The sequence below is a fragment of the Acinonyx jubatus genome, chromosome D2 (assembly GCF_027475565.1).
Source record: "Acinonyx jubatus isolate Ajub_Pintada_27869175 chromosome D2, VMU_Ajub_asm_v1.0, whole genome shotgun sequence".
NCBI lineage: Eukaryota > Metazoa > Chordata > Mammalia > Carnivora > Felidae > Acinonyx > Acinonyx jubatus.
The window spans coordinates 58,918,334-58,932,505 of NC_069393.1; the positions used below are offsets into that span (position 1 = coordinate 58,918,334).

Consider the following 14,172-nt stretch of genomic DNA (forward strand, 5'->3'; position numbering starts at 1 on the left):
ACCAAGTGCTTCGCATTAAACCCTTAGCTACTGTTCCTAGGCCTCTAGAGCCCTTCCTACTCCCATGATTGGTCCCAAGACCAATACCTTTCCTGTAATATAGGAGAGCAGGTCTCCGGGAACAGTGCTTTTCTCCCAACATCCTAAAAAGGGTCTTTTGATTCTGCTTTTAGCGTCAAGTAACCCAAAAGTGTTCAGGGCCCTTCTTAAAGGCACTCTGATTTGTACCTTAGGGAAAGATCTGTATTGAATATAAATGAGCCTTGCTTTGATGAGTCTCCTGCTTAAAATAAATGACAATTCATTCCTAATAAGGAGAAATCTTGTTCAGTTTTAAGAATAAGACTTTAGGCTAGAAATACCCAAGATGGAAGGGAAAAAAGTTAAGACAGAATTGCATGCAAATTCTACTCCTTAATCTCTTCCCCTGCCCCGGCCCCCTGAAACGGAACCTGAAAAAGAATACTGAAATACTGAAAACAGGTGGACACTATTGACTGGGGTAGCCTGGAAACTGAGTTTTATACACCCAGCTACTTATTATTTCCAAGAGAAATTACCCCTTGTCCCCACTCTCTGAGCCACAGTTGTAATCAACAATGAGGGACCAAACCAGGGCTAACCCACACAGAATTGTCTTTCTGTTTTTGTTTTTTGTTTTTTTTTTTTTTAAGTAGGCTCCACATCCAATGTGGGGCTTGAACTCACAACCCTGAGATCAAGAGTCTCATGCTCTATCAACTGAGCCAGTCAGATGGCCCCAGAACAGTCTTAATGCAGATATATCAAGTTTCTAAGACTTTAAATTAGACTTAGACATCTTGTTAACTGTTTTTACACTAAGACATAATATAAAAGCACAAGGAGGCTCATGATGGCTCAGACAAGCTAGAAAATCTATAGCTTTCTGCAGTATTTTCACCTGTGAAGACTCAGCTGAGTTTGGGATATTACTCATAATATGTATTCACAACCATAGTGGATCCTTCTGGAGTTATTATGATGTATGCTGAGAACATTTATTAACAATGGGAAACATTTGCATATAATGGTTCCATAACACACAACAAGCACAAAAGAAAGCCTTATGAAAAGAAATTAGCATGTCCAATCCTTGGCTGTTTTCCTACAGTTCAGCCTCCCAAAACTAATAAAAGACAAATATATTTTTATGTTCAAATACTAAAAGGTCTTAATTCACGTTATGGGTTAATGACCTGAGACTACTACTACAAGCCTATTTTGAAGCTCAGAGCCCATAATCATTCCTTTGTCCAATACAAAGAGGAATCTAACTGGTAAGTGGGACTTTTTTCCCCACTCACACACAGCAGTAACTGGAAAAATGTCTTATGTAATATGCAGAAATATAGAAGTATATGTATTTTTAGTTTACCAGAAAGTCCTCTCATGCCAAGGCTGAGTTGTCAAATGTCAAGTCTGAGCTGGGAACAAATGTTACATCTAAACTCCTGGCTTTTAAAAATAATGGCTTCAGTGACATACCTTTAAATATAACTGGGCCACTGAGCACCACTATACATAATTAAAGACAAAAACCTGGAAACAAGGTTATAACGCTTAGGATCCCTATAGATAGGAAATGAGTTAGGAGAGAGGAAAAAGGACAAAATAGAAGAAATAGAATAAAATCCCTCATAAATTAAAATCCCCTTCTTAAGGAAGAGTTATTCCTTGATCTTTGGCTTCATAATTCTTCCCAGCAGCCTCTGACAAGGGAGACAGTCATTTGAAAGTGGGCTGACTCCATCTTCCCACTAGAAAAAATAAAAGCTCAACTGGTTGTAGGTAAGTAAGCACAAATCCTGCCATTGCATAATCAAGTGTGTGGGTGGAATGTTCACAATGAACAGTTTGAAAGGCAGTTCTGTGAAGCATCCAAACCCCAACATCACATGGAATTCAGATATATGGATATATATATATATATATATATATATATATATATATATGGCTTTTGATATCCATGGTAACCAGGCAGGCTTCGTCCTTAAAGAGAAAGAACAGTATTTCCATTGGATTATTCAGTGACCTGAAAAAGCAAAGACAAGTAAGCAATCCTTACTACTTGCTCCTTCTCACTAAGATATTTTGGAATTTGGCTTTCAGTTCCAAACAGATCCAACTTGCTACCATAGACCTGAGTACGAATGGCACCTTCCTGACACTCTTCTGTACCAACACCACTTTTACTACCTTGAAATGCTACTGCCACAGGTGCTATATGAAAATTTCAAGGAGAAAAGGCAGATCAAACAAGATCATTTCTCGTACAGACAGTAGAGAGGCACAGAGAAAGGATCAAAGTTGGATTTCCTATATTTCTTTACCCAAAATTCAGTAAACATTTCAGGTAAAACATCAAGTATTAAACAAAGATTATTTTTAGGTTAATGTACTCTATCAAACACACTCAGGTGACAACAAAGCTTATTGGGCAAAATTCATAACTTCTTTCCTGCTACCTTTTTCTAAGTTCCAGCCATAAAATTTATAAAGTGGAAATTTGTGTGCGTGCGTGGGGTGGGGGGTGGGGGGGGTTAGGGGTAGAAGTCTTAAATACCCACCAAATTCCAATTATAATACACTCAAAACTTGATATTTTCCCCCTGTGAGTGCTGGCAGACACATATCAGTATGTAATATCTTAGGGTTCACTTTCTCATGCATGTATTCAACTAATATTTACTACGTAGTGACCATGCCAGGCACTACACTGGTCAGACAATAGTGAACAAAACAGACATGGTCCCTGCCCTGACCCATGTCCTGGATCTTAGTCTCAACTCTCACTAACAGTAGGTGAACGATTTATTTCTCTGGCCTCAATTCCCTCATTTGACCAATGGTAACATGAGATAACATTACTATCTTACATTTATTTCAGAGAGACCTTCATAAAGTATCTCATCAGAGCCTCACAAGTATCCTGAGAGTTTGGCAAGACAGGCATCACTGACCTCAGAGGTCCCTTTCAGATCTAGCACTCCATGATTCTACAACCATTTCCTGAGGACAGGCTTCTAACACAGAGAAAAGCACCTGACTGTCTTTTCCAAAATTTCCATTGGAGCTTCAGAAGTCCTAAAGGATATCACCTCAGACAATTTCTTAAGTGAAAGAATTAACAACCGTGTTCTTTGTTCAACACAGCTACACTCACCCTGAAAGATTCAAGATCGTATTAATCAAGAAAACATGAGGTGGTGGGTTTACCATCAGAGGAGGGTGGTGTGGTCCCAAGTGGTGTGGCTGGGGTTGTCGGAGCAGGACTGACAGGGGTTGTCACCAAGCCCATCTCTGGATGACTCTGAAAGAGAACAGAAGCAGGTAAGAAAAGACATAACCTAGTTCTGAGTAGCCTCCCCACAACAGTCTTTCTGGTATTCCTGGCGTCATAATTAGATGGAATGCTCACTGAGGAGGGACCGCTTCTGCATTGAGTTCCCGTGAGAACGTGATTCCTGTTGATGCTTGCTAAATTCTAATAAGAAGCTCTGTGGGCAAGTTTTCTTTTAGCAACTAAGTTCCCATTACATAAGTTTTCTGCAGAACCATGAAAATAAAAAACTGGGGTAAACAAATACCTGAGATTATTCTACCAAAAAGAGGGCATCTACAGTCCTAACTGAACCTGGGAAAGGACTCCTCTCATCAGATCAACCTAAAACACATACATAGACTGTCTTGATGACCACACAGTTGACGAGTAAGTACAGGCGAAGCAAGTGGATAAGAGGTGTTATAAAAAGAGCTAGCAGACAGCAGTCTCCCTGTTCCACAACCAATAAGAGTGTACAGTGTGGAAGCAGAGACATGGGGGAGACATCCACTGGGACCCAAACAGATGACTCCTCTGTCCCTGACCTTCCTTAGCCACCTCTGTCACATTAGCTCTTGAGAATTAAGCTGAGGGGCAGCTATTCCCTTCTCCTCCCCAACAGCTTTCCCAGCCTTTCACCTTCCTCATCCCTCCTTTAACATCAGTGACAGACACCAGACAGCAGACAAACATAATGAGAATGGTGGATAAAATCTCTCATGTTCTCAGTCTTGATAAATAATAAGTGTCCTCATAGGCAGAGCCTAAACCAGCACACTACTTTTTAAGCATGGCCTCATTTTGTTGTTGTTGTTAAGTAAAACTCCATCAGTGATTCCATCCATACACATCTGCCCTTTGAGACAGAAAAAAGCATAAACATAAACAAACGTCCTTTTAAAAGAAACCTGCATACATATTTTAAACATTCTGACTCTAAGATACAAACACTTTATCAATTTTTAAAGACAGCTTTCATGGCCAGCACTTGAGCTCCTGGCCTGTTTTAGTCCCTCTCTACCAACTACCGAAGACATCCCAAGCTAGGAAGTGACCTAGCACTCAGGATCCTGTGACTTCCTGCTTTCGATACGCATAGACCATTTTTTCTCCTAACAGCTAGCCTTATGCTAGATACGATACTTTTTACTTTTGTACTCGGGAAATTGGTGAAATAATAAGACAAGTGACTTGGCCTCTTTTATCTCTAGTTGCAATTCCACAGTGGTTTAGGAAGCAGAAAGCCTGACATGAAAATCCATATGGGAATTGCCAGTGAGCAAAATGAAGTAATCTCAACTTGTCTGGGTTAACAGAATCAGTAAACTGGTCAAATGAATTAGTAGACTGGTCAAAACCATTGACTTTGCATACTATCAGACCCGCTTCAGCACTAGATGGAAACATACATAATTGAGGACAACTCGATACAGAGGCAACTAATGCAACTCTTTGTTACTACCACTTACCAATACAAAGCAGGGGTTAAACCGGCAGAGCCAGTGAGGCTTTTCAATGGAGTGAATCTGTATGAAATTCAGGGAGAAGAAGGATTGGAGTTTTTAATATAACCAACCTGGGCTAACACTGTGATGAAGTTGCGATTTAAATGAACAGCTTCATAAAGTGCCAGAAGGATGGCCTCATTGGTTCTAAAGAAAGAAAACAAAGAGAACAAACTGGAGAGGCTCTTATAGTGGAAGAGTTAAAACACTATGACCAACAAGATAAAATTTCACCCAAGTTCCTCATTATCAATCCCTTTGAGTTTCTAATGTTCCCTTTATTTCCTTGTTGGGTTTATGTAAAGGGTATATAGGCAAGGAGTCAGGGCTTTAATTTTAATTCCTTAGAACTAGTTTTTATTCACTTCATTCCCTATTTTCCTTCTCATTTTTCTACCCCAATTCAGTTAAGTCCTTAACTGGTTCAGACACCTAGCCCCACTTCATTTCATTCCAGAGACAGCTGAGAACCATTTTTCAGCTTCTCAGGGCTCAACAGACATGTCCAAAGGAGTGGTTTCTAAGGGTCCATTATTGTTTACAACCCAAGAAACATCTTATAAATCACCATAAAAGTTTGAATCCATAAAAGATTAACAAGAGGTAACGTTTCACACTCCTATCCAGCCAGATAGCCCACACTACAGTTCAAGTCACCGCACAAAAATGTCAGCCACTTACTGTACTGAGATTTTCTCATGGGCATCTGCTATGAACATGCTGCCCACCTGTGGAAGGAAAGAGGAATTGCAGATTTATAGCAGGGAAATGTGAAAGGGGCTCTGTGCCGGTGAAGCCTTTAAATCAGGGAAAGGACAAGCTGCTTGCAGCCTGAGAGAATAGGGAACTGGCCCTCCCATCCTACAGACGAAAACCAGCCCACTTTAAAGATCTTCAAAGAATCACAAGAACTCCACTAAATTGTCTTTCCTTAAGGGGCCTTAAAACGGAACAATCAGGACTTTGGTCCAGCTCTCCTCTTCAATGTGTAAGTTCAGTAACCGCTGACAGCAAGTAAATGGTAACCTAGACCTCCTTGTCACTCTGCATCTTTCCCAAAAGTTGCTTATTTGAAGTCAGAAACTAACTTATAAAGAACACCACAGAAAGCACACTGATTTCATCCAACATAGAGCCATCTTCGGAGGAATATTTGGGTTTCAGACCAGAAATGTCTATGTGAGACCCACTTTCAGATCATAAAATCTTTAGTCTGTGTTGTAGGCAGGGCAGCCAAAGAAGTAAATGGAGTAGGCTATCTCCAATATGTGTGATATCAGAGGCACTGAGAAAGATGCCCATCCCTCTAAAAATACTTTTCCATCTGCCTACTGATGCTCCCAAACTATGCAGCTCAAACTTCCTTTGTTTCATATAAAACTTTTCCTTCCTGGCTAAAAGGCAGCAGTATAATTATATCCAATTCATTTAACCAAATACCAACACAGTGCTCATATTGCTCTGACCTCTGAGAAACTTTATTCACTTATGCTTCAGAGTTAAAGAGCTTATCAGATCCTTTTCTGAGAGTAGACTCTAAGAAAGAAGAAGGGAAGATGACAGGCATTGAGGGGAAAAAGCTGCCTTTTCGGGGATAGATGGATGATTATTTTTTGCAGTGAACTCAAAAACTGTCTTGCCCTACAGCTGATCACTTGAATACTAATGTCCAAGAAGAAAGACTTTCTAAATCTGCCTAGATTCTAAGACCTGCGAGATTTATCTCTTAAAAATTAGTCCCAGCAGGAGCACCTGGGTGGCTCAGTAGGTTAAGTAACCAACTTCGGCTCAGGTCATGATCTCATGGTTCGTGGGTTTGAGCCCCGTGTCGGGCTCTGTGCTGAGCACTTGCTCGGAGCCTGGAGCCTGCTTCAGATTCTGTGTCTCCTTCTCTCTCTGCCCCTTCCCCCCCTTGTGCTATAAGTCTCATCCTGTCTCTCAAAAATAAATAAATTAATTAAAAAAAAAATTTAAAAACAAAATTAGTCCCAGCCATTCGCAATTATGTGGATAGAACTAGAGGGTATTATGCTAAGCAAAATTAGTCAGTCAGAGAAAGACAAATATCATATGACTTCACTCACATGAGTACTTTAAGATACAAAACAGATGAACATAAGGGAAGGGAAGCAAAAATAATATAAAAACAGGGAGGGGGACAAAAACATAAGAGACTCTTAAATACAGAGAACAAACAGAGGGTTGCTGTAGGGGTTGTGGGAGAGGGGGATGGGCTACATGGGTAAGGGGCATTAAGGAATCTACTCCTGAAATCATTGTTGCACTATATGCTAACTTGGATGTAAATTAAAAAATAAAATAAAATAAAATAAAATAAAATAAAATAAAATAAAATAAAATAAAATAAAATAGAATAAAAAAATATTAGTCCCAGGTTACCTGGCCCAAAATGACTATGGTGCCAAGGTTGAGAAACCTTATTCAGAAGTCTTGCAAAATGGACCAGTAACTTTCCTAAACTATGGACCTCTCAGTCCATTAAATCTTTAGATAAGTGGGTCAAATCCACTGCATCAATCCCTCAACTCCAGGACCAGCTATGAGGGATCAAGTGGCCACAGCAGACAGCCAAGGGGCACTCAGGGCTGGGCTCAGATCTAAACTTTCCTATTCAATATTCTGTAGGGTCAGTCCTCAAACATAGCCAGCTCTTCAGGAAGCAAAAGTCTGGCTTAATGTGTACCCTTTTTTAGCTTTTATAAAATTGAATTAATTAATTTGAAAAAAATCAATCCCAGAGCAATCGGAGCTCTCCTTTCCTTATCTCACTTGGATTTAGGAATCAATAAAAGAGATACAGCTCTCAAAAATATCTGTTCTTTGGGACTTCTGGGTGGCTCAGTTGGTTAAGCGTCCAACTCTTGATTTCCACTAAGGTCATGATGTCATGGTTCATGGGATAAAGCCCCGCAACAGGCTTCTCATTGACAGCTTAGAGCCTGCTTAAGATTCTCTCTCTCTTTCCTTTTTCTGCCCCTCCCCCTGCTTGCACCCGCCCTCTCTCTCTCTCTCCCTCTCTCTCTCTCTCTCTCTCTCTCAAAGATAAACATTCAAAACTCTGCTCTGAGCCACTCTCCCCTCATCATGCCATCATCTCAAACATTTGAACTTCTAAGTACAGATTTGTCTACCCCTGCAGACGCCTTAAGACTGCTGAGCAAGACAGAAAAAACAAGTGGGACTTACCATATTTGTTAAAGCAGAGAAAAAACCACTCTGGTGTTCTTCTTCCTTGTCTTTATATTGCCTGAACAAAAATAACTAAATTCAACTTTAGTATTATTTATCAAGTATGTCTCCATCCTTGCCATTGTAGATAATCAGGGCAGGGCACTCTTTGAATTCAGTGACTCCAGAAAACAAAAGCATTATGACAATGTAGCCACTCCAGTCTCCCCTGCAAGCTAAGAGGCATGCATGCCTCTGCTCTTGAGGCGGAATGTATCAAAATGCCTGGCTACTTTGGGAGAGAGGCAGAAAGCAAGCTGCAAACGTGTGAAACTGCTCTAACATATGGCTGATCCAGTTATTTCCCAAACAGACTATTACTTGAAAAGTGTAACAGTGAAATTACTTTAAGGCTGTAGAGTGAAAATCTTGTCTGTTTTTGAAGGAAGAGGAGGGAAATCTGTGAGCTAAACTATTTGTGGAGATGGGGCAGATTTGAAATTCCACATCCAATTGTGTGTGAGCAAAGTCTGGAGAGGAACAAGAAAGATACTGCCTGGCCCTTGCCAGGATTAGGAACACTTCTGGTTTCCATTCACTGAATACCAGATCCTTCTTCATCCAAAGCAAAAGGGAAAACAAGCATCAATGAAGAGAGCCCTCAGAAAAGACAGGGACTCTGGGAAGCTGCGGTTGATTCCTGATGAAAAAGAAGTATCCACCAAACTAGAGCTAATTCAGTATGTTTTCTCCTTTTATTTATTTTTTAAGTGTACAAAAACGTGGTGCTTCGTAACCTTTTTTACATAGAAAATGACTTGTATGATACATCGCGCTAAATGGAAGAGCCTGCTTGTGGCTGGAAAACAAGTTAAAATACCCTGCAATAAAATACCAAAGGTTGCAAAAAAAAAAAAAAAAAAGTGTCTAATTGCTTAAATAAAAGATGACACTAACCTGGTGGCTACTTTCCCCCTGGTATTAGAAACAATTCCTGCTGGGGCACCTGAGTGGTTCGTCAGTTAAGCGTCTGAGTGTTGGGTCTCAACTCAGGTCACGATCTCATGGTTTGTGAGTTTGAGCCCCATGTCAGGCTCTGGACTGAAGTGCAGAGCCTGCTTGGGATTCTCTCTCTTTCCCACTCTGCCCCTCCCTTGCTCATGCTCTGTCTCTCAAAAAGAAGGAAGGAAGGAAGGAAGGAAGGAAGGAAGGAAGGAGGAAGGAAGGAAGGAAGGGAGGGAGGGAGGGAAGGAGGGAGGGAAAGAGAAAGAGAGAAGGAAGGAAGGAAGGAAGGAAGGAAGGAAGGAAGGAAGGAAGGAAGGAGGAAGGGAGGAAGGAAGGGAGGAAGGAAGGGAGGGAGGGAGGGAGGGAGGGAGGGAGGGAGGGAGGGAGGGAGGAAGGAAAAGAAAAGAAAAGAAAGAAAAAGAAAGAAAGAAAGAAAGAAAGAAAGAAAGAAAGAAAGAAAGAAAGAAAGAAAGAAAAAAGAAACAACCTTTGCTAAGGCCATCAAGCTGAGCTTAGAGCAAATATGTCTACCAGAAGCTAAATCTAAGAGTACTCTTCTAGGATAGGTAAGGGAAATTCACCCAAGCACTGGAGCAAACCTGTTTTCCACTCAACCAATTCAAACGAAAATTAGACCCTACCCTTCTGGAACAGTGGACTTACCTATTATACTCAGATAAAGCCTGGGCAATCACAAGTCCCATTCCCTAGAAAGAAAAAGGATAGCACAGGTGAAATAAGGGGCTGGTGGTGATGCCAGGCCAGGGAAAACACTAAATACAGTCCTGGGGTCCAGATTTTCCTGATCTCACTATCTTAATGTTACTTTAATAGAGTAACAAGGGGGTGGGGGGCACAAAACAGACCAGCCCAGATCACTGACAATTTCACTGGGATCATTTTCACCTCAAAAGATAAGACAAAGTTAGAATCTTCAAACAAAAAGCTCTCATGTCTCTAAAACAGTCACAGTAAGAGCGACAATGAGTCTCACGCTAAATGAAGGTGCTTAGAGACAAGCCACTCTCTTTCAGGCCACAGGAAAACAGGAAGGTACCAGGAAGATGCATCCATCTTCTTATCCACTTTCCCTTTAGAACCCGCTAATAAACATGACACAAAGATCAAGTAAGGCCATGGGATGAATCATGTGTGCTTTTTTTTTCATAAGATAAATTAGAAGAATGAAGAGGGCAATATGCCTGACACCTGGTCATCTTCTTCCTCCCTTAGTCAGAGATCAGATATTCAATCCCAAACTTTCAAGGACATATGTAACAGATACAGAGACCATCCTCCATGCTTCAGCTTCACCAAGTTGGGCTGCAAATGCCATCTAGCTAGTTCTACAAGAAGGGATCTCCCATCAGTTAAGTCTTCTAAGCCTCGCTGTGTCTTTTTTTTTTTATTTCATCTTTACTGACATACAAAATTGTAAGATATCTAAAGTATATACATCGTGGTGATTTGATATATCATCTAAGCCTTCTTATTCTTGGGAATGTAACTTACTGACTCTATAGGATCATCAACCTCAGCACACTGTAACATGAAACATAACCAACCATTTCATCATGATTAGCAAACAAACGTCTCTTCACACCTTCCTTCCATGATGAGAAGATTAAAGACAATAAAATAGTCACACTGATGCTCTAAAAGGAAAAGACCGATTCCCTCTTTATAGCCAGATGAAATTAACACAATAGCTCTCTGCTCTCTGTTCTAAATATCAAGTACTTAAACAAACATAAGTACTTAAAACAACACACAAGGATCTAGATACTCACATTGAGCGTAGCCTCATCATCCACGATAGACAGCTTCACAATATAAGGATTCACAGACTGTTAAATAAGAGAAGAGATTCAAGGTGAGTTGACTTAGTTAATAACCCATTAGTTATTTAACAAAGTGTTAACAAAAATGGTTCTATAAGGCCCTCTCTCTATAGTGATGCTCCTAATACCCAGATCAAACCCATTCTGCCAACTGACTCCCCCCATTTCCAGTAAATCTCTCAGTGTGCATGGGCAATCACCACACACACACACACACACACACACACACACACACACACACCAGTTCTGTTCTACTTGCATTTTCCTCTAGGCTGGATCGGTCCAGGCCTATGTCTGCCACTTCTCCCTTCTTTCCATCTTACTTATTTCTAAGAAGTGAACATTCCACAAAACTCATTTCGTCCTATCCTACCAATAATCTGAGTCCATAGGGACAGCAGTCTTGGGGGAACATAAAAGCTTCTTTGCCATAAGGCACAGATGTATAAGTTGTTAACTTACAGTCTCATCCCAAAGGCTCCCTAACCATTCCACAAACTATATGCAAGGACTGATTCACCCACCCGTAAAACAAAGCCACCTTGGGGGTGGAAAGTGGCAGCTGCTTAACAGCCAGAGAGGCCATTTATGGATCTGATACCCAAATAACACTGCAGGGGAACTGAAAAAAAAAGATGTAATTACCCAAACTACAATCTGGTCAGAACACTGGGATTTAATGATTGTCCCATCACTTACAACATTGGAAGATTCCTTGAGTTTTCCCAGACCCAATCTCAGCTGGGCAGCATATGGAAATGGACATATATTTAAACTCATTATGCAGTTGGGCCATATCCTACCAGTGGAATGAAAACCAATGACCTGCTCACCTTAAAAACATCCCACACAAGGGATGTAAGGAAAGACCTCACATAGATCAGCCACCAATTTTAACCCAAGGGAAGCAAAGAACAACATTGGTAGTTTCTACAGCACCCAAGAAAACTCATCACTGAGAAACTTGGAAACCCCCCACATAGACTTTATTTAATCAAGTTTCTGAGGGTATCTTTTGAATGTCAACTGGGAATAGAAAGAGACAGCTTTACTTTCTTAAGAGCCCAAATGTTTACAATGTTTTCTACAACAAAACCCAAGGAGGTAAAATCCACTCCATTTGCCACTTGATCTGAAAGAGGAAGGCTCTCTACACTGCTTCCTATAACCAGTAGTCAAATCCTGCTGATGCTGCAGATAGATGTCAGACAAGGTCCAATGCAAGTGGGTCCTTGGAAAAGAAATTGGCAGTAGGCTGACTTAGAGATGCCACAATGAAGAGAACAACACTAGAAGGAGCAGGCCACTGTTTCTTGGCATAATCTTAAAACGTCATTGTCACTCACCGTCCCAAAAGTCCAGTTTTAGGTAATAATAAAGATCATCTGATTACCAAGAACAACCTATCTTTAGCAGTTGAGGAAAAGGGAAGGTGGCTAAAAGCAAAGGTTTGGGTTCTAGCTCCTCTACTTACTAATTGTGACAAGTTAAGCACCTTTATTAACCTAAGCTCAACTTCCTCATCTTCAAAATGGGGACAATATTTTCTTTCTCAGGGTTGCCATAAGACTTAAAAATGAATTAAGACATGTAAAATCCTTAGCATAGTATCTAGCATACGGTGAGGGCTATATGATCGATAACTATGTATTTGCTTCTTCAACATTTTTATCATGTTTGAAGGAAAACTCTTTAAGAAAAAAAAGAAAACGAGAAGGATCAATTTGCAACTGGACAATAAACAAGTCTGTAATTTCTGGGAAACATCATGTCCAACTGGGGAATGAGTCACGTCATTACAGGAGACTGGGCAAACCGAGAAGGCCAGGATCTTAATGCTGTGAAAATTTCTATTCTACCAGATACTGATTTTCCTTAACACTATATGCCTGTTGTGCTGGTCACGTTTTTTAAACTGAAAGCAATCTACTTCTCATCCACAAGACAGAATTACAAACTCTGTGAGCCTATACAGGATCACTCTAATAGGATTCTGCCTTTATTTGATCTAAACTATACCTATCATTTTTCATTGGCTTTTGCGGGGGGGGGGGGGGGAGGAACCTCTTCTATCCCCTTAGATGAAATAACAAAAATGGAATGCACTATTTCAGGTGATGAAAAATTATTTACGTTTACTACATGATGTCTTTTCCATCACTTCCATTCCTTAAGTCCAACAACCTTATCTGCCTTCTCTGTGTTTAGGTGGGTGCCCAGTCTCCCTGGAGCCCTCTGCACCTTGCTAAAAGGTTGCAACTTTCCCTATCCATCATGGGATGGATTGTGGTGGTAGCTAGAATCTGTCCTCCCCAGCATGCATCCTCTCATACTAGTTTGCATAAAATTTTACCAGCTTTTGGTTTTGCTATGTTCATCTGGAATTCCTCATGTGCCTGTCAAAAACCTTCCTGCTCCATGGTCACTAGGTTTCCTTAATGGTTTCTGATGAGTGACTTCTATCAAAAGCTGCAAAGCCCAGATAAATTATGCCCACTAGCTTGCCCTTGCCTACTATACTAATTCTTCTGAGGCTTCTGACAGACTAGAGATGCATACCTCACTCCAGAAATATGATTTTCTCTAGTTCCTTGTCCCTGTCTAATTTTTCAGGCTGACATTTCAAAGAGCCCTACTGGGCTGAACCAGGGTTCAGTTCACATTTAGAGAAACCAAGCCATTGCCTCAGATTGGCCTGCATCCAGCAGAATGTTCAGAAAATATTCATTACTGATGAGGGCGCTTTCCTATAACGTGCAACTCAACTTTCATTAACTATCTCCAGCATTTTTCCTCAGTTACTTCTCTTGCTATTGTAATAAGGCCACAGTGGCTTTTACACATGACAGAGATCAAAATGGCTACCATGCCAACCCCCCCCCCCCCCCCCCGATCACCAGTAAAACAGGTGTTGGTGATACATTACATATTTATTAGTAGCTCCACACACCATTTGTAAGTTACTCCAAGAAAATTAAAGCAATCAACTCCTGGGATCCCTAACACAGTAACATTGCTCCACATATTCCAGTCCCTCTTTAAGTATTCCTTTCTCACAGCCTCCCCTTCTTCCATACTTCTCCTTATAAGAATAAGCTCCAGATTTTGTTACCCATCACTCTTGACTTGACTAAGAACCATCTCAGAAATCACTAAGTGGGGCACATGGCTGGCTCAGTTGATGAAGCATGTGACTCTTGATCTCAGTGGTGTGAGTTTGAGCCCCACGCTGGGGTAGAGACTACTTAAAAATAAAAAATTTTAAGGGCGCCTGGGTGGCTCAGTCAGT

At 40.8% G+C, this 14,172-nt stretch overlaps 1 protein-coding gene across 3 annotated transcripts in view; it reads right to left on the reverse strand.

Annotated features, from left to right (window-relative positions):
• Positions 1–14,172, reverse strand: part of ARMH3 (armadillo like helical domain containing 3) — a 174,827-nt gene that overhangs the window by 135,216 nt on the left and 25,439 nt on the right. For all 3 annotated transcript variants that reach the window (XR_008292164.1, XM_027062918.2, XM_053207305.1), the window contains exons 9-14: positions 10,833–10,889; positions 9,706–9,749; positions 8,056–8,116; positions 5,530–5,576; positions 4,920–4,995; positions 3,238–3,331 (exon numbers count right to left, since the gene is read on the reverse strand). Coding sequence is in view for 2 of the 3 variants with exons in the window: in XM_027062918.2 (XP_026918719.1) it covers positions 3,238–3,331; positions 4,920–4,995; positions 5,530–5,576; positions 8,056–8,116; positions 9,706–9,749; positions 10,833–10,889 (379 nt within the window). In the remaining variant the exon portion in view is untranslated. The remainder of the gene's footprint in view (positions 1–3,237; positions 3,332–4,919; positions 4,996–5,529; positions 5,577–8,055; positions 8,117–9,705; positions 9,750–10,832; positions 10,890–14,172) is intronic.